A 20,146-nucleotide genomic window follows, 5' to 3' on the forward strand; every position below is an offset into this window, starting at 1 on the left:
GCTGAAAGGGATTCCCTGACTTGAAGCCTCTCAGAGCCGGGAGGACTAGCCCGAAGTAATGTGTCAAACGGTGCCAGGCTAGTTTTCTGATGATAGGGAAGTGTTTAGTTGGTAGCCCGACAACGTACTGTTGCGGGAATTCAACATTTTGTGCGTAAACGCATTTACCTACTCAAAAAAGGCCAGTTATTAACTGTTTCATGGGTTTACTTATGGCAGTTCTTACTTCCGATTGGTATGTGATGCGATTTGTTTGGATTTTTGTTCACTTTTCCACTAGAGTCAACTTTGTAACTTCCTCTTTCTGATTACTCTTCACAATATACCTGTTATCCAAATCCCTGTTGTTTAGATCATTAATCGTGCCGATGTTTATATCAGTCGTGCCAATCTAAAACGGGGATCATATCCCTCAACCGTGAAGGATATATATTTGACAGACACAAAGAATTCAAAGAAAGATATTGCTTCAGTTATCAAACTGCACCGTCAACGAAATAAAAATTAGGAGATATTTTAGAAAGCAGTCCGTATATTAATAAATGAGACAGAATTGAATTTACATAGGAGCATGTACAAGGAGATTATTGAGGGCGAATCAAAGTTTACTAAGCTATGTTCATTTTTAATGAAGAAGGTACGAAATATAAGACCAATGATAAAAATATGCAGGACATAGGACTATTGTGCAACCACTGGGACACTGGAGTGGGAGTGTAATAAAGATCATCTCTGGCATAATTTTTTGCATTCATGGTTACATGTTAGGAGGGCTACGATGCCATCCCCCTTAAATACTTCCAAAACGATGTTCGAGCTGTAATGAACATGGTGTGTTGGAGTCAGTTAACTGACCATGTCGGGGTTGTTTCCAATAGATTACTTACTGCATTACAATACCAGGGCAGCATTTGTGAATTAAACTACTCACCACCAGCGTATCCAGCTTATTCTCCAGAACCGGTCCCTTTTGACTTCCACCAATTCTCAACAAAATTTCAAATGATCCCTTATAAGGTATAAAAGAGAGAGTGAGATCAGACTAGTGTTATCACTTTTCTGCTCAGAGTTTAGAGAAGAGAACGCGACCTGATCTCTGTGAAAAGATGTTATTTTTCTGATGAGTTCATATGGGAAGTTAATCCTAAACATACAACATTTGCTGGAACTATTTAAGCACTTACGACTGGTATAAAACAAGGACCACTTACTCATTACAAAATTACCATTTTTATTATTTAAAAAAATAACATAAACGTTTACAAAAATATATGAAAGAAATTAACTTTTGTCGAAATATCTAATAAGGATGGTCTACAGACCACCAGTGACTTCAATAGTGGCACCATTAATATATGACGCCTTATCAGACGCCAAAAATGCGATCACCTCGGCAATCTCCTCTGGTTTGCCCAATCGATTAAGTGGGCACGATGCCAGGGCTGCTTCTTTGGCTTTGTCTGGAATGCCTGCAACCATTGGAGTGTCAATAAAGCCTGGAAGCACTGCATTAACGCGAATATTGAATTTTCCGAATTCCTTCGCTGCGACCTTCGTCAGTGAAATAACTCCAGATTTGCTTGCTGTGTAGTTGGCCTGGCCGACGTTGTTAATTTTGGCAATGATACTCGAGAGATTGATGATTGTCCCAGTCTTCTTGTATTCAACCAAGCTTTTGGCGAAGTACTGCATTACAAGGAAAGTTCCCTTCAAATTAACTTTATAAACTGCATCGAAGTCTTTTTCGGGCATTTTTAGGAAGTAGTTGTCGCGAACAATTCCAGCTGAGTTGACAATAACGCCTGGAGGACGCTTGTATTTGTCTAAAGTAGCCGAAAGAGCTTTGGCAACACTATCGGTTGATGACACATCCACTTCCAGAGCCAGAGCCTCTGTGAAAAACAAGAAAAGTTATTAGTTGGATAAATCCAAGATGTAAAATTACGAAAAACAACCGCATTCAAAAATCATTGCTTCAGTTCTTAGTGGAATAAGGGGGACCTTGAGAGTGCGGACACTTTATTTGAAAACTAATGTAAGTAAGTAAACTAACTCAAATTAGGGAGATTCACAGTTGTGAAAGGAAACTTGGTTCACCGAAAAATATTGGATATTAGATATGACTCCTTAGCTTATATAACGATGAAATAGATAAAATTCGGCTTAATAGGCTGCGTTGTGCGGCCACCTAATTGATATGGGTGAGAATGATTCAGCCCAGAAACTAAGAGCAATACCAATGACAGGAAAAGAGGACATAAAATATCTCGCCTCAGATGGAGCGATGGCATAGGCTCGGGCCTTGACAGTTGCTGCTGATATGGAATTGGTGCACTTCGGCGTAAAATCGGTATCTTTCGAGTTCCTTATTAAGGCAGATATAGATCGGAATGGTCTACTTCAGCAGCGTTACGTAATTCTTTTTCTGACGAAAAAGAATTACGACATGGGCGCAAGTTTGCAGATAAAAATTGACCTCACTCCCCACACAACGATTACTGTAGCGACTCCAAATTATTGTAGCGTTTAAGGTTTTTGAAGGCTTTAGCACATTCACGTCCCCCTACGGAGAAACCTGTAGAAGACATGCTTTCCTACTCAGTGGAAAGCGTGCATTCAGTGCCTACGATGAAGCCAGCCAGGAAGAAAAGTCTGGCAACTCTCAACTTGGGAGAAACTGGTAATCCGACTATGGGGCTGATCCGCCCGCGGTACTAAAGCTCAAACTTCGGCCACTGAGGCTGAATCCTGCCTGTCAAAACCTTCGCCCTTACCGGGAATAGCGGAAGAAAGGGAAGCTGGTGACGTGGAGGCTACTGGTTTAACGCCGGCAGAAGAAGGCACTGCGAAGGAAGATGACGCACCTTGGAAATGAGGATATGGCCGTGGCTGTACCACTAGGTGCGGTAATGTCCAGAGAAATCGAACGCAAGGAAGCGGAATCTTCGGCGGAACGTGGGGATAAACTTGTAACTCCGATGAGACCCACACTGTACCTACAGTCTGTTACATAAGAGCGTAGTCACTGTTAAATAATAACAACAATTGATTTTTCGAAAATTCGCAAATTTATTGATAATTTGGTCGTTAATACTCAATGCAAATACCTCAGTAGCAAGTCCAATCTCCTGCATTGTCAATTATGGCCTGGCATCGTCGGGGCATACTTTCCACTAGTTTTTCTGCATATTCTATCGGAAAACACCTCCAAATTTCCCGAATTTGTCAAGAAAGTTGATCAAAATTACATGGCTTGCGTCTGCGAAGCTGCATTTTCATCAGAGCCCACACATTTTCTATGGGATTTGCATCCGGTGACTGAGATGACCAATCTAAAGTGACAACTCCGTTTTGCGCCTTCCACTCGCTACACGCTCGACTCCGATGTTTCGGATCGTTGCTCTCTTGAAGGATCCAGCTTTCATTTTTCTTCATATACCATTGCTTAGCAGATCGTAACAAAGCCTTTTGATACATTTTATTCATTTTTTCGGCATTTAAATTCTCGGTAAATAAGAATAAAGTACCGAAACCTTTGTTTGAGAAGCACCCCCAAACATGGACCTTGAAGGGGTGTTTAACAGTCCGTTGAAGCATCCTACTGGTGGAGGTTGTCCAGGCGTGTTTGATGCTCGGAAATGCCCAGAAGGAGGATTCATCAGAAAAAATTACGTTGCTCCAATCGCGGTCCAAGTTTTCCTTCGCCCATTCCACTCGTTTTTCAACGTGTTTTGCACTCAACATTGGTTTTTCCAAAGTACTGCGATATTTCAGTTTATTGGCAAGCAAGTGCCTGCGAATCGTTCCGTAAGATATGTCAACACCTTTTGCTTTCAATTTCACAGCAGCTCCACGTAAAGTCAAAGTTGGATCTTTCGAGAACAATGCGAGAATCTTTTTTTCGTCTTTTTTTGAGACTTTGCTTGCACTTCCGCGATCAGGTAAATCATCAACGTTACCGACCTTTTTATACCGATTTATCCACTTGCTAACAAACTGCTTCGACTTTCCCATATATTTCGCAGCAGCAGTTTGCGTTAATTTGGGTCCTTTTTCATGCAAACATAGAAAAATTGCCTCAAAGCGAGATGCGTAAACAGCACTCATTTCGAAAAACCACTCAATTGAAGACTAAATTTGACAGAGAGCTGACTTTTTACAAAAAGCATGAAGGACTGAGGTGCCCTCTATGTCATAGAAAAAGAAACAGGACGCTCTGATTTTTTATCTACGTGTAACAGTGACCACGCTCTTATGTAACAGACTGTACCAGTCTTCTGTCAGCGATAATACGCGCAAGAAGCATAACACCAACACATCTGTGGTAGTCAATGATTTATTGTACGGCGCGCTGCCTGCAGAGATTAGGATCGGTAGGCCGGGAGGTGTTTAAATCAGCGAGAGATCTCAACGAAGCTGGCTGGTAAAATGCCAGAGGAACAATTTATCATCTTCCGGGAATGCCTGTCACCATTCAATCATATCAGGAAACTGTAGAGCATCATCTTCATTTTGAGAGCGAAGAAGCACGATTGTTTTCGACTCACATAAGATAGAGCAAATTGTAGCATCTTCGGTACGCTTTCCTACAATAGAGCTGTGCGCGGAGGATAGTGCATACAGTGACGGAACTTCCGTGCGGGGGTTCGCACTAGCGAAGGGACTACAGAGTGAATCCTGCCTGCAAATAATTGCTGCACCTCCAAGTGCGGCTATTCTCAAAGAAATCGAACACGAGTGGATCGAGTCTCTGGCGGTACGGTGTAGGGGAAACCCCGCCACACGAAGACCGCGGCATACGCTTCTAACAGTTTTCCATTACACATTAGAGTAAGTTTATGTCGAAAAACATAAAGAATGGTCAAATTAACCTGCAGCATGCCAAAGCCTCCTCCTATCTGATGGCAACGACGCTGACAAAGCTGTAGGACTACCCCTATATTTTAGTGACGGAAGAGCCATGAGTTCGATTTAATGGACTCTATGGCATTAGATCAGTAAATAGGGTTAGGACCTTTTACGATGAAAGATTTATAAGGCTGAGAGCTTGTGTTCTAATATCAAGATGGTTAAAGGCAACCACGCTGAGACTGTTTTGTTCCCAGGACCTAGTTACGGTCAACTTACAATATCAGATTAATGGCGAGAGGAAAAACATCATAGCTGCCTCTACTTATTTACCTACATGGACGCACGAACTAAGGGATCTAGTGGCGTATACAAAATAAAGTGATCTCGAACTTTTAATAAGTCGCGATACGAACGCTCAACATATTTGTTGGGGCAGTAGCAAATGCAATCCCAGAGGAGACAAGCTTTTTGATTTTATCACATCAGCTGGTCTCGTGGGACCGAGTACTTCATAGTTGTTAGAGTTGACTACAGACTGGTGGGTGGTAGACTAAGTCTCAATGTCAGACCACCGATACCTACAGTTCAATCTGACTATTGCGGGCGAACGGTCTGTAATACAGAACCCTAGGAAAACGAGGGTAAGGCAACTAAGGACTCCTTTGACGCTTGAAGACAAATTGAAAACTCTGAATTGCACACTTTTAGAGTGTTGTGAACAGGCTTGACCTATTCCCCGGGATCAAAGCGGTAAAACGATTCCTTGGTGGAACCGGGAACTGTAAAAACTCAGGAAATCATCCAGGCGACTTTTGCACCGTGGTGAACTGGAAAATTACGAAAGCGGTTGTTACCAACGAAAATGTGAGAGCTGCCATACTGTCCTTTGGATGCCATCTATCCAGCAGTGCTAAAGGAAGGTATGAAACATTTAGAGCGATTGCTAAGAAATATTTTTCTAGCATGTCTTCCTTTGGGCTATGTGCTTACCTCTTAGCAGAAGGTTAAGGTAGTGTTCATACCGAAAACTGGGAAAGATGACTATTCTAATCCAAAGAACCCCAGACAGATCAGCTTGACTTCATTCTTGCTGGAAGGTTTGGAGAGACTGGTTGAGCATCACTTTCGTGGAGAGGCGCTTAGGTCGCGCCCACTTAATGAAAACCAACCATGCTTATCAGTGTGGAAAGTCCTGTGGGTCTACTCTTGTTTCTATGGTTTCAAAGATAGAAAATGCAACTCTGAAGAATGAGTACGCGATGGGGATGGTCGTGGACATTGATAGGGCATTTGACTGTGCGCCTTTCCAAGAAATTTGCGATGCCCCCAGAGCGCATGGTGTTGATAATACTTTAATTAAGTGGATCCATGCTATGCTAACGCAGAGATGTGTGATCGCTACCTAACAGCAGAAGCAACGAAAGGCTGCCCCCAAGGTGGTTTGCTGTCGAAACTTCTATGGAGTATGCGGATCGACTCTCTATTATGTTGATGACGTGGCTGTGCTTGCGTTGATCGGGACCTTGGAATGGTGTGTAGAAATATACAACGTGCCGTTGACTTGATAGACAGTTGGTGCCTCAGGCATGGACTTTCAGCTAACTCAAATAAAACCAAAATGGTATTATTTACAAAAAGGAGAAAACTGGATTGACTTTGTCTCCCAGAGAGTAGTACAACCCTTCAACTCTTCGAAGAAGTGAAATATTTGGGAGCCGCTCTAGATAAAAAGCTTCTTTGGAACAAACATGTAGAGGTAAAGCTGAAACGAGCTCTCACAGCCTGTGGGCTGTGCAGACGGGCCTTTATCTCTACATGGGGACTCAGGCTTCTTGTGGTAATATGGATATACGTCGCTATCATTAGCCTAAATGCTGCTAGACACACCAAACTTTTTCTGTCAGAACCGAAAATTTATCCGCAAAATTTATTCTGTCGAAAAGCAGGAAGGCTTGCAGGAGTATTGTAGGCTTTCTGACAGGGCATAATTCACTAGTTGGACATATGTTCAGAATAGGAATTATTGAAGATATGTGTCCCTCCTGTAATGAGGGAGTAAAATCCACGGAGCAACATCAGATTTTGGTGCCGATGTTTTCAAGATGTAACGAGTAATATCACATCCACTATCGAAAATCCTGCGATACATTAATGAATCCGCGATATTCCGTTAGACAGGGGAGTCGCGTGTAATGTGCCACCACGGCCTGAGTGCTCAGAGGCTATATCTTCTCCCCCATCAAAAAACACCCACACACAAGGTATGATGGAATTTAAATAATTTTCCCTACACTGTTCTTGCGTCAGTTTAGCTCACGGAGGAATGATAGCCTAAAAAATATTGCGGCGGTAGATTCTTGGTTAATTTCGATCTCTCGTATTTGTCTGTTTTCGGTTAAACACATTTTTTTACAATTGTATGTATGTGTTGTATCGATTACGATTTTCGTCTTGGAGATGCTCGTATTTCATTGAACCCTTTTCACAGTGCCTTGTCGGTTCCCGGGCGTATTGATAGATTGATTTTTTCCACACCTATTATTATTATTCTGTTAAAGGAAAGCCGCACCGCGTCCTTAAAGAACTATTGTGCTACTTTTACTGGTTATAGTGATGAATTATTGATCATAGTATCTCAAGCAGGCCTATAACCGTCAGGAACTTTAGTATGTTCCCTACTTCCAGAGCTTTCAGCTTTGCATCTGGTATTAAGTGTTCTCCCAGATGCCTCGATCAACTTTGCACAAGTGCCAGACACTGTCCCAGGACGTGTATAGAGGTTTCGTCATACTCCTCACAAAACCTGCAGGCAGTGTCCGTAGATATCTCTAGTTTCTCTAAGTGATAGTTCAGCCGACAATGACCAGTGAGAATCCCCACTATGATTCGGAGGTTCTTTTTGGTGAGGTTTAAGCGATCCTTTGTGCGCATGGGTTCGTATCACCCAATAAGCACCCTAGAGTGCTCCATCCCTGGTAGGCCCGCTCAGTATAGTTCCCTGTACCGTTCCTCTTCAATTTCTTACAGTCATAGCCATGAAACCGTTTCCGATTCCACAGAAGAATTCTGGCCCGTGTAAAGGCGTCCCTGCTCCCTTCTTGGCTGGTTCGTCCGCTGCCTCGTTGTCTTCCAACCCAGCATAGCCTGGAACCCAAAGTATCCAGACCTTGTTGGACGAGCCGAGTGTATTCAGTTTCTCAAGGCATTCCCACACCAGTTTAGAGTTCAGCTGCCTTGATCGCTGCTTGGCTATCGGTGCGAATAGCTATGTTCTGCCCCCTGTAGTTCCTTTGCAGATTAAAGGAGGCACATTTGTCTATGGCGTATATTTCCGCCTGGAACATCCCAGTGTACCTGCCCATTGGCTCAAAGTACATTTTCCTTGGACCAATGACACCAGCACCCGCTCTATCTGCTGTGAGAGATTCTTCAGTGTACCAAGTAATCAGTTGCTGGTTTAAGCCGTATGTCGCAGCCACGCCCTCCCAGTGTGCTTTGTTACCCCAACGTGTTTCAAGCTTCTTATCGAAGTGAAACCTCGTTGTCATGTTGTCCCTCGGTATCAGTAATTCGGGATACCGCCTAGAAAGGATATCTATCTTCCTTCGATTTAGGCAGATCTCCGCCTCACTCATACTACCGGCCATCCTGAATATTGATCTCCTTGCCTGCATCTGTATGTGCAGATGGAGAGGGGTTAATCCCAGAAGTACCTCCAGGGATGCCGTTGGGCATGTCCTCATTGCCCCACTAATACACACGCAAGCCAGCCTTTGGAGCTTATGTAATTCCCTGGCTTGTGTGCTGAGTTGGGTTCTTTCTGCCTAGATTACCGCTCCATAGGTAAACATTGGCCTTACTATTGCAGTATATATCCAAAGTAGTATCTTCGGACTGCAACCCCATTTTTTCCTGCTACGGATCTACAAGTCATCAGAGCCCTCGTGGCTTTCCGACATGTGTCTTCCGGAGTAATTTTTGGTCTAGCTTAATTCTCAAATATTTGGCCTCTGTTTCTCGTTTCACCTCCATATCATGCAATGTTATGGCTCTCAGGTGATCAAGCTTACGCCTCCTAGTGAATGGTACTATGGTTGTTTTGGCTGGGTTGATTCGCAGTCCCACCTTCCTGCACCAGGCACTAGTAACCCTTAGTCCAGTTTGGATTCTATCACATAGGGTATCTTCATATTTGCCCCTACAAATTAAAACAATGTCGTCCGCGTAACCCTGGACTTGTTTTCCAGTATTTGTTAGCACGTCCAGGATTTCATCCACTACCGTACTCCACATCAGCGGCGATAGTACCCCACCCTGTGGACAGCCTTGAGTAGTGTTCATGACAATAGAATTTGTACCTGCCGGCTCTTCTATTTACCTGCTTTCTAGCATTTTGGCCATCCAGAATGTCAGGATGTTTCCCACTCCCTTGCGGCTCAGGGCATCTTGTATCTCCGTGTGCGATGTGTTGTCGAATGCTCCTTCAATATCCAAAAACGCACACAATGCAATTTCTTTTGTTTCTATGGCATCCCGTAGTTGACCGTCCTGCTCAGTAAGCGTGTTGACAGTGATATAGGGGATTACGCTTTAGAACGTTAGTTCTAATATAGTTGTCTATGACCTTCCCCACCGTTTTGAGTACGAACGATATTAGGCAAATTGGTCTGAAAGATTTAGGGTGAAAAGGATCCTTTTTACCCGCTTTGGGAATAAAGACCACTTTGCCCGTCTCCATGCCCTTGGTATGTATCCCAGTGCTATGCTCCCCCTTACCACCCTCAGAAGGCACTCTAAGCCTTCTTCCTTTCTTCCCCTTTTATTCGTTGTTGGGGTGTCAGGCAGAATGTTGTCGCCTGCCATCCTGGGGTAGGACCCCGGGAAATGAGTTTTGAGAAGCAGGTGTACTCTGTCCTCCTCATTCTCGGTAAATGTTCCATCTTTCTTCTCCAAACAGACAGAGGATATTCCTCCATCTTTGGCTACAACCTTGTACAGCCTGGTTGCTTCTGTGATCTGTTCGATCCTTTCACAGAATTCCCTGAAGCTGTTCCGTTTCGCTTCCCTGACCGCATTGCTATACGCAGTCGATTCATTTTTGTACCTCTGCCAGTCCGCGGTTTGTTTTGCCCGGTTGAAGAGTTTTCGTGCCTCTGTTCTCATTCTGGGCAGACTCCTGTTCCACCATGGTACATCCCTTGATGACTTAGCTGTCTTAGCCAGACAGCTGGCCTCATATGCGTCAATGACGACTGTGTTAGGTTTTCCACCACTGTTTCTAGTTCCAGTGCGCTTCTGATGTCACCGCCCTCTTGACGGTGGGCAATGTTGTTGCTCAAGTGCGTTGCGTAGGACTCCCAATTCATTCTCCGGGGATTCCTTATTATTCTTCCACACCTAGCTGGCTGCATTTATTCACAACAACTTAAAGCAAATTCAAGCAATAGTACAAACATGACGAAGTTAATTAAAAGAAAATTGTTTTGTTGCGGTATAGGACATTACTTGGAAAATGAAGTTGAATTGTGTGGTGGGGTTCCCATAGAACGAATGCAAATTTTTTTTCACCGAATATAGCCATATAGGGTGTCTAAGGAAAGGTCTCGAAGAGTACTTCCAATTCCAATGGTGATCAAAGTCAGCCTATCAAGAATGTCCAGTTTTAACCGTTATAACAAAGGTAGTAACTGTACCAGCAAGTCCTCCCACGGTACACGAATCTATTCTACTCACGCACTATTTCCCGAACTAAATACAGCTAGCGTAATAATGCTACATCATCATCATCAACGGCGCAACAACCGGTATCCGGTCTAGGCCTGCCTTAATAAGGAACTCCAGACATCCCGGTTTTGCGCCGAGGTCCACCAATTCGATATCCCTAAAAGCTGTCTGGCGTCCTGGCCTACACCATCGCTCCATCTTAGGCAGGGTCTGCCTCGTCTTCTTTTCCTACCATAGATATTGCCCTTATAGACTTTCCGGGTGGGATCATCTTCATCCATACGGATTAAGTGACCCGCCCACCGTAACCTATTGAGCCGGATTTTATCCACAACCGGACGGTCATGGTATCGCTCATAGATTTCGTCATTGTGTAGGCTGCGGAATCGTCCATCCTCATGTAGGGGGCCAAAAATTCTTCGGAGGATTCTTCTCTCGAACGCGGCCAAGAGTTCGCAATTTTTCTTGCTAAGAACCCAAGTTTCCGAGGAATACATGAGGACTGGCAAGATCATAGTCTTGTACAGTAAGAGCTTTGACCCTATGGTGAGACGTTTCGAGCGGAACAGTCTTTGTAAGCTGAAGTAGGCTCTGTTGGCTGACAACAACCGTGCGCGGATTTCATCATCGTAGTTGTTATCGGTTGTGATTTTCAACCCTAGATAGGAGAAATTGTCAACGGTCTCAAAGTTGTATTCCCCTATCCTTATTCTTCTTCGTGCTTGTGTTTGACCAGTGCGGTTTGATGTTGTTGGTTGATTCGTCTTCGGTGCTGACGTTGCCACCATGTATTTTGTCTTGCCTTCATTGATGTGCAGCCCAAGATCTCGCGCCGCCTGCTCGATCCGGATGAAGGCAGTTTGAACGTCTCGGGTGGTTCTTCCCATGATGTCGATATCGTCAGCATAGGCCAGTAGTTGGGTGGACTTGAAGAGGATCGTACTTCTTGCATTCACCTCAGCATCACGGATCACCTTCTCGAGGGCCAGGTTAAAGAGGACGCATGATAGCGCATCCCCTTGTCGTAGACCGTTCTTGATGTCGAATGGTCTTGAGAGTGATCCTGCTGCTTTTATCTGGCCTCGCACATTGGTCAGGGTCAGCCTAGTCAGTCTTATTAATTTCGTCGGGATACCGAATTCTCTCATGGCCGTGTACAGTTTTACCCTGGCTATGCTATCATAGGCGGCTTTAAAGTCGGTGAACAGATGGTGCAACTGTTGTCCATATTCCAACAGTTTTTCCATCGCTTGCCGCAGAGAGAAAATCTGATCTGTTGCTGATTTGCCTGGAGTGAAGCCTCTTTGGTATGGGCCAATGATGTTCTGGGCGTATGGGGCTATCCGGCCTAGCAAGATAGTGGAGAATATCTTATAGATGGTACTCAGCAACGTGATACCTCTATAATTGCTGCACTGTGTGATATCTCCCTTTTTATGTATGAGACAGATTATGCCTCGCTGCCAATCGTCAGGCATTGATTGGCTGTCCCATACCTTGAGTACAAGTTGATGAACCACTTGGTGTAACTGGTCGCCTCCATATTTAACCAATTCGGCTGTAATTCCATCGGCTCCTGGCGACTTATGATTTTTTAGCCGATGAATTGCACGGACTGTTTCTCCTAAACTTGGTGGTGGCAGTATTTGTCCGTCGTCTTCAGTTGGCGGGACCTCCAACTCGCCGATGTTCTGATTGTTCAGTAGCTCATCAAAGTACTCAACCCATCGCTCTAATATGCCCATTCTGTCGGAAATCAGATTTCCCTCTTTGTCTCGGCAGGATGAGCATCGAGGTGTATAAGGCTTCATCCTGCTGACTTGTTGGTAAAACTTCCGCGCCTGGTGCGGTTGCTCCCTGTACTTTTCTAGTTCACAGGCTTGTTGGTTCTGCCAGGCTTCCTTTTTGCGTCTGTCAAGTCGCTTCTCCGCTCGACGGAGTTCGTGATAAGTCTCTGCGCGTGCCCGCGTTCTTTGAGAATGCAACGTTACTCGGTATGCGACATTCTTCCGTTTCGTTGCTAGCTTACATTCATCGTCAAACCAGCCGTTCCGACTCCTTTTGCGGCTGGGGCCAAGTATATTTGTGGCCGTATCCATGATAACGTTCTTCAGGTGGTTGTGAAGATCATTAGTTGATGCTTCATCTCCAGGTCCTCTATTGAATAATGCTACAACAGGGTCTAATTCTCCAACCCACCAAACCTTCAACATATAAATCTTATGCAAACAGGGCCCTAGAGAGAAAATCCGGGCACGAGTTGAAAATTATGGGGCTAAACCGAACTGTGAAAAGGAGATGAAAAGATGTTTTCATATATTACGGGTACGGCGGTCGTATGGATGAGCGCCAATTTCCCGATTGCTTCGGAGAAGTAGACAAGCAAAATCGGTCCAGGATAAATACCAATAAAACCAGATAAATCTGCAGCACTCGAAGTACACCTCTGTTAATCTGTTTGTCGTCCTCCTAGAGAAAAACATCACCATCACTCTAGTACATGAGTCCTGGATCAGAGGCGACCAGGTCAATAAAGGCCTCCAAAGTCAGCATGCATCCTCGCGAGGAAGAGTCTGAACGTTTTTCTGTGTTCGGACCTGAGTTCCTGCGACCTTGTCGTGGTCTATTTGGATAAGGCGGGGGTAGAGAATGTGTATATTTGCTCGGCTTACATGGCTAACTGTCCGGATGGTTTAAGTGGTTCGAGCGCTGGGCTGTCGAAGCGAAAGGTCGCGGTTCAAGTCTCACTGGTGGCGGTGGGATTTGTTACCGTGACTGAATGTCGGATACCAGTCGACTCAGCTGTGAATGAGTACCTGAGTCAAATCAGGATAATAATGTCGGTCGTGCGCAATGCTGCCCACATTGCCTCCTACAGGCTATTGTGTAGTGTACCGTTACGGTCTTGAATGAAGTGCTCTGGCATACTTCAAGGCCCTTGTCCAATATGGATTGTTGCGCCAACAATTATTATTATTACATGTCTCACGACTGACCAGATTCGCAACATTTGACACCACCATAGCAGCAAAGAAGACCAACTTGTTAATAGGTTGTGACGTCAATGTAAGGCATATGCTTTGGGGCAGCTTGAAAATCAACGAAAGAGGTGATTTATTCTTTGATTTTGTCATTAATACAAATTTATCGATGTGTAACAGGAGCAGTACATTATCCTTCCAGGAGGTCTTTGACATCACGCTACCAACCGAAAATGGGATTATTAGGGAGAAGGGAGGAACTGATGCTATTCACCACCAAGACAATGGTCCAATAACCAAAGATTCCAATGTAAAGTATCTGAGTCTAATCCTGGATCCGAGGCTAAATTGGAGATTCAACATAGAATTGCGGATTAAGAAGTCCTGCATAGCCTTCTATGCCTGCAAGAGAGCCTTTGCAAGGAAATGGGGTCTCTGCCCGAGGATGTTCCTCTGGACAGCTATGATCTGTCCCATCCTAACGTACGGTTCTATTGTATGATGGCAGGCTTTGAGCAAAAAGTACAACAGAACGTATAATATGTTACGTTAAATACGTTCTAGCGTGCAGTGTTGTCAGACTATGTGAGTCCGGATGCTGGACAGCGAAGCCTTATGGCCATAGTAACATCCTAGACGAAGTACCTCGGGATATCTGTGCATTTCCCACGGACTCCGATACACGTAAGCTGAACTTTACAAGAAACTTTGTTGTGGACTTTTCAACCAGGACATAGTGAAAGATTGGCGGCGTATTGCAAGGCTATTACACAATCTACTTCACAAATGGATCAAAGATGGTCTGCGGAGGCGGTGCGGGAGTTTTCTCGAATAGACAGTGTATGCAAGTCGTACAGTCTCCCAGGAAAGAGTTCCCAAAGTGTCCATAATCCATTTCTAATTAGCCGAATTTGACACAGTTTTCATGTTCAGTGCCATCATGGCGCCATATTTGCAAAGAAGACTGCAATGTGAACAAGGTGCATAATTGTCATTACAGCATACATTTTATATCACTTTTCCCAATGTCTTCCCCTTGGTGTCGGTAGTAAACCTAATTTCTGTCTTTTGCACTGAATAATAAGCGCTTCCCACATATTATCCAAAAGTACGGATTGATTCTGATCTTGAAGGTCGATTAGGTAGCTCCGCTAGAATTCCATCCAATCCTGGATCTTTGTTTGCACTTGGTATCCGAAAAAATATTCCGTTGAACCTGTAGCTGAGTCCTATTCTTTTCAACTAACGGTTGGGGAAGAAAGTGTTATTTTCACCAAAAAAGGACCGGGTTTCCCGGATGTTTTACATGATTTGGGACGGATTTGTTGGCAAATTAAGATATTTTAGAGATTGAAGGATCAATGCATTGCCCTCAGAAGTACACGCACTTCTGATGTGATTGAAGTTAACTAACGGAAATATTTGGGATCATCCTGGAAAAGTTCAGGCTCAAAGTGCCCAATTTTTCAAACTGGTTATAAATAAAATATACGAATGGTAATAAATGAATCTACTTTTTACCCCACGGAAGTGAAGATTGCTGGCACGCAAGATCTTTGCAGATCTAGCTTGTGCCGTGCTCTTTGCATTCTTTCAATACATTTGTATGATACTTTGTAGCAAGTCTCCCTGGCAGGATGCCATTACAGAAAGTTTGTCGCAATCAGTTAACGGCTCTTGTAATTAATTTTATTAATTTGTCCCTGGACTGGATTCACTGCCAACTCTTGATTGTTTACAAACATCTGATCAAGTTGATTGGCTTGGATTGGAGACTTTGTTGCGTTTTCATCCATTTAAATCGCAAATGAGCCATTTTCTTTCAATCGAAAATCCTTGTGCGCTTATACGCGGAATTTAGTCAGATGTTCTGGCAGAATTTGTTCTAAAATAGAAGCAGTTCGAGTGGACTTCAAACCTGTGCCAAAATCGATGACGCACGAGTGCATTTGAAACGCACAAGTCAATCATTAAAAAGATTTTTAAAAAATATTTTGATAGCGGTTTGCAAATTTTCGCCGAATGTGTACATTTAAATTAGCACCTGCCGTTATGCAATCCGCCGAGTTTCTAAGTCCCCATTCCAGGAGTCTAAAAATAGTTTTCGAACGTAGATGGGCTGCCAGAGGCGCAGAGCGCTATGATAGCGGTCACGGCCGGGCCTAATTCGAAGCGGGGCTTACCTGATCCCAAGGTGGCGATGGTCTCCTGCGCACTAGCCAAGTTCTTGTCCGCAGCAACAATATGGGCTCCGTCCCGAGACATCACACGGCATATCGCCCGTCCGATTCCCGAACCAGCGCCTGGAACAGATCATGGAAGTGGTCATTTGGAAGGGAACGATCCCGGCCCCCGGTACCTACCAGTAACGAAGGCGACTTTCCCCAATAGCGGTCCAGGCATGGTCGCTCCCTAATCACACTCGCGGCGCAACAGCTGTCGAATTCGCACAATAAACTGAACAAGGTCACGTCCCCACCGGCGATGCCGTAATACTGCTGCAACCTCCGCAAATTCGGCGGACACTTCCAAAACCCGGCGCTAACCACTCGGCTCCGGGCAGCAGAAATCGGGGGGTGTCTTGGGCAACTGTCAACTCGGAGGCGTAGAAGGGAGAATGCCGCGCGTGGACCAGGAATTTGGCATTGGCCGCGGTGCGTCGAAGGCGAACTTTCGCCGCGCGTTATCAGCTCAAGTGTCAAGTCTGCACCGGAGTCAACTGCGCGGCCCCACGGCGATCTAGCTCGCGCCAGAAACTTTCACTTTCGCCGTGGTCAGGACAGTGACGTAGATCGGCTCCACCGAATGGTTGGGATATTCCAATGGGATTGCTGCCTGGGTAAAGTATGGTTTGCATCTGCGATAAAATTTTCGATTGCATACACTCAGGATGTATAGGTTTTATAAAGGGAAAACGAATTAATTGGTTTATCCAAATGTGCCAGAAAAACAAACTTATCGCGATTCCAGCCTTTCTTGAATAAAATTGTCATGAAACAACTGAAAATTATTATAAGCTATTAAGGCAAATTTCATATTAATTAGAATAATCCGCCATAGCAAACAGAAAGCCGATTTGTGGAAGGAGGAATCCGTTAATTCAAGCTGGACGATTGAAGGCGACCGCAGCAAATAGTAAACTACAAGCCTTTTGTGGCCCTGAAAAGCATTCACTGAGTAAGCTATCATGTCAGCTGCCAGTTAGGTATAAAGTGCAGCACTATATCAGCCTTAATGAATGCCAGAGCATATAGGCGGGGCCAATATAGATTCGGATCACTATCTCATTGGCATGGTGCTCCGAGCTCGAATAACAACACCACCCAGAATCTCCTCTGACAATCAGATGGGAGATAACAGTAAAGCAATCCACAACACAACCCTCCGCCACACCTATAAGAGGGAAATGGATGCCGCAATAACTGCAGTCAACAGAGGTCCTAAGGATGAAGCATCAACAAATGATCTTCACAACGACCTGAAGAACGTTATCATTGATACGGTCGCAAACATACTTGGCCCCAGCCGCAAAAGGAGTCGTAACGGCTGGTTTGACGATGAATGTAAGCTAGCAACGGAACGGAAGAATGCCGCATACCGAGTAATATTGCATTCTCAAAGAACAGAAGCTTATCACGAGCTCCATCGAGCGGAGAAGTGACTTCACAGACGGAAAAAGGAAGCCTGGGAGAACCAACAAGTCCGTGAACTTGAAAAGTACAGGGAGCAACCGCACTAGGCGCGGAAGGTTTACCAACAAGTCAGCAGTATACACCTCGATGCTCATCCTGCCGAGATAAAGAGGGAAATCTGATTTCCGACAGAATGGGCTGGGTTGGGGACTTTGATGAACTACTGAGCAGCCAGAACATCGGCGAGTTGGAGGTACCGCCAACTGAAGACGACGGACAAATACTGCCACCACCAAATGTAGAAGAAACAGTCCGTTCAACTCATCGGCATAAAAACCATAAATCGCCGGGAGCCGATGGAATTTTAGCTGAATTGGTTAAATATGGAGGCGACCAATTACACCAAGTGGTTCATCAACTTGTGCTCAACGTGTGGAATAGCGAATCAATGCCTGACGACTTGCATACATAAAAAGGGAGATATCACACAGTGCAGCAGTGAGTACCATCTATAAGATATTCTCCGCTATCTTGCTAGGCCGTCGAGAACATCGTTGGCCCATACCAAAGAGGCTTCACTGCAGGCAAATCAGACACAGATCAGATTTTCTCTCTGCGGCAACCGATGGAAAAACTGTTGGAATATGGACACCAGTTGCACCATCTATTCATCGACTTTAAAGCCGCCTATGAGAGCATAGCGAGGGTAAAACGACGAAATTAATAAGACTGACTAGGCTGACCCTGACCAATGTGCGAGGCGAGATAAAAGCAGCAGGATCACTCTCGAGACCATTCGACATCAACAACGGTTTACGACCGTCCTCTTTAACCTGGCCCTAGAGAAAATGATCCGTGATACTGAGAGACGTACAAACTGCCTTCATCCAGATCGAGCAGGCGGCGCGAGAAGCAATGAAGGCAAGACAAAATATATGGTGGCAACGTCAGCATCGAAAATCAACCAACCAACAACATCAAATTGCACTGCTCAAACGGGAAGAATAAAAATAGGAGAATACAACTTTGAAACCATTGATAATTTGTCCTATCTAGGGTCGAAAATCACAACCGATAGCAGCTACGATGATGAAATCCGCGCATGGTTGTTGGTAGCCACCAGAGCCTATTTCAGTGTACAAAAACTGTTCCGGTCGAAACGTCTGACCATAGGGTCAAAGTTCTTACTGTACAAGAGAATGATTTTGCTAGTTCTCATGTATTCCTCGGAGAATTAGGTTCTTAGCAAGAAGAATTGCGAACTCTTGGCCGCGTTCGAGAGAAGAATCCTCCGAAGAATTTTTGGCCCCTTACATGAGGATGGACGATTCCGCAGCCTACATAACGAGGAAATCTATGAACGATACCATGACCGTCCGGTTGTGGATAAAATTCGGCTCAGTAGGTTTCGGTGGGTGGGTCACTTAATCTATATGGATGAGGATGATTCAGCCCGGAAAGTCTATGGTAGAAAAAGAAGACGAGGCAGACCCTGCCTAAGATGGAGCGATGGCGTAGACCAGGACGCCAGACAGCTTTTAGGGATATCGAATTGGTGGACCTCGGCGCGAAACCGGGATATCTGGAGTTCCTTATTAAGGCAGGCCTAGACCGGATGCCGGTTATTGCGCTCTTGGTGATGATGATGACTAAATCATGAAAGGTAGATGAATCGAACTGGTTCAGCGGGCAAACTAAAATAGTTACGTAATAAGGCAAGCCGGGTCCATTGGATACTGCAGAATTTAGACTCTTCGTGTTAATTATCTTTATTTATATAATGAATTATAAAGTATTATAAAAGATATTGATTGTTAAATTGGTGGGAAAGTAGAAGCAAATGGAAAAAAATCGGTGTAGGCTACGGAATCGTGCACCCTCACTTAGGGGGTCAAAAATTCTTCGGAGGATTCTTCTCTCGAACGCGGCCAAGAACCTAAGTCTCCGAGGAATACATGAGCACTGGCAAGATCATTGCCTTGTATTGTAAGAGCTTTGACCTTATGGTGAGACGTTTCGAGCGGAACAGTTTTTGTAAGCTAAAATAGACCCTGTTGGCTGACAACAACCGTGCGCGGATTTCATCATCGTAGCTGTTATTGGTTGTGATTTTCGATCCTAGATAGGAGAAATTATCAACGGTCTCGGACCAACGGATAAGGTGGATTAAGCTGACCCTGATGAATGTGCGAGGCGAGATAAAAGCAGCAGGATCACTCTCGAGACCATTCAACATCACCAACGGTCTAAGGCATCCCCTTATGCCCTATCATATGTTCTCTTTAACCTGGCCGTGGAATAAGTGATCCGTGATGCTGAGGTAAATGCAAATCATACGGTCCTCTTCAAATCCACCCAACTTCTAGCCTGATGATATCTACATCATGGGAAGGAAGACCCGAGAGGTACAAACTGCCTTGCCTTCATCCAAATCGAGCGGGCGGCACGAGATCTTGAGCTATACATTAATGAAGGCAAAACGAAATATATGGTGGCAACGTCAGCACCAAAAACTAAAGAACCAACGATATCAAATCGCCCTGAGCAAACGAGAAAAATAATGATACGAAGGAGACTACAAATTTGATACCGTTGATAACTTCTCCTTTCTAGGGTCGAAAACCACAACCGGTAACAGCTACGACGACGAAATCCGTGCACGGTTGTCGGCAGCCAACAGAGCCTATTCAGCTTACAAAAACTGTTCCGCTCGAACGTCTCACCATAGTGTCAAAGCTTTTACTCTACAAGACAATGATTTTGTCAGTCCTCATGCATTTCTCGGAGACTTGAATTCTTAACAAGGAAAATTGCGAACTCTTGGCCGCGTTCGAGAAAAGAATCCTCCGAAGAATTTTTGGCCTCCTACATGAGAATCTAAATCTATGAAATCTATGAGCGATGTCATGGCGACTGGTTGTGGATAAAATCCGGCTCAATAGGCTGCGTGGCGGGTTC

General features: G+C 44.6%; 1 protein-coding gene across 1 annotated transcript; it reads right to left on the reverse strand.

Moving 5' to 3' along the window:
- Positions 1-1,207: 1,207 nt before the first annotated feature.
- On the reverse strand, positions 1,208-16,293 carry LOC119657774 (estradiol 17-beta-dehydrogenase 8). Its single transcript, XM_038064844.1, has 3 exons — positions 15,920-16,293; positions 15,740-15,859; positions 1,208-1,892 (listed from the first exon to the last, which is right to left on the reverse strand). The coding sequence occupies exons 1-3, from the start codon at positions 15,957-15,959 to the stop codon at positions 1,315-1,317; spliced, it is 738 nt and encodes a 245-aa protein (XP_037920772.1). The 5' UTR covers positions 15,960-16,293; the 3' UTR covers positions 1,208-1,314.
- Between the last annotated feature and the right edge of the window lie 3,853 nt (positions 16,294-20,146).

The sequence above is a fragment of the Hermetia illucens genome, chromosome 5 (assembly GCF_905115235.1).
Source record: "Hermetia illucens chromosome 5, iHerIll2.2.curated.20191125, whole genome shotgun sequence".
Classification (NCBI taxonomy): domain Eukaryota; kingdom Metazoa; phylum Arthropoda; class Insecta; order Diptera; family Stratiomyidae; genus Hermetia; species Hermetia illucens.

What these genes read in the sequence shown, in the direction of transcription:
- LOC119657774 (XM_038064844.1), bottom strand. Translation starts at nt 15,959, where the DNA reads ATGCCTGGACCGCTATTGGGGAAAGTCGCCTTCGTTACTG. An exon ending in GAAAGTCGCCTTCGTTACTG is followed by an intron (nt 15,860 to 15,919) that starts GTAGGTACCGGG and finishes GATCTGTTCCAG; the next exon opens with GCGCTGGTTCGGGAATCGGA. An exon ending in CATCGCCACCTTGGGATCAG is followed by an intron (nt 1,893 to 15,739) that starts GTAAGCCCCGCT and finishes TGTTTTTCACAG; the next exon opens with AGGCTCTGGCTCTGGAAGTG.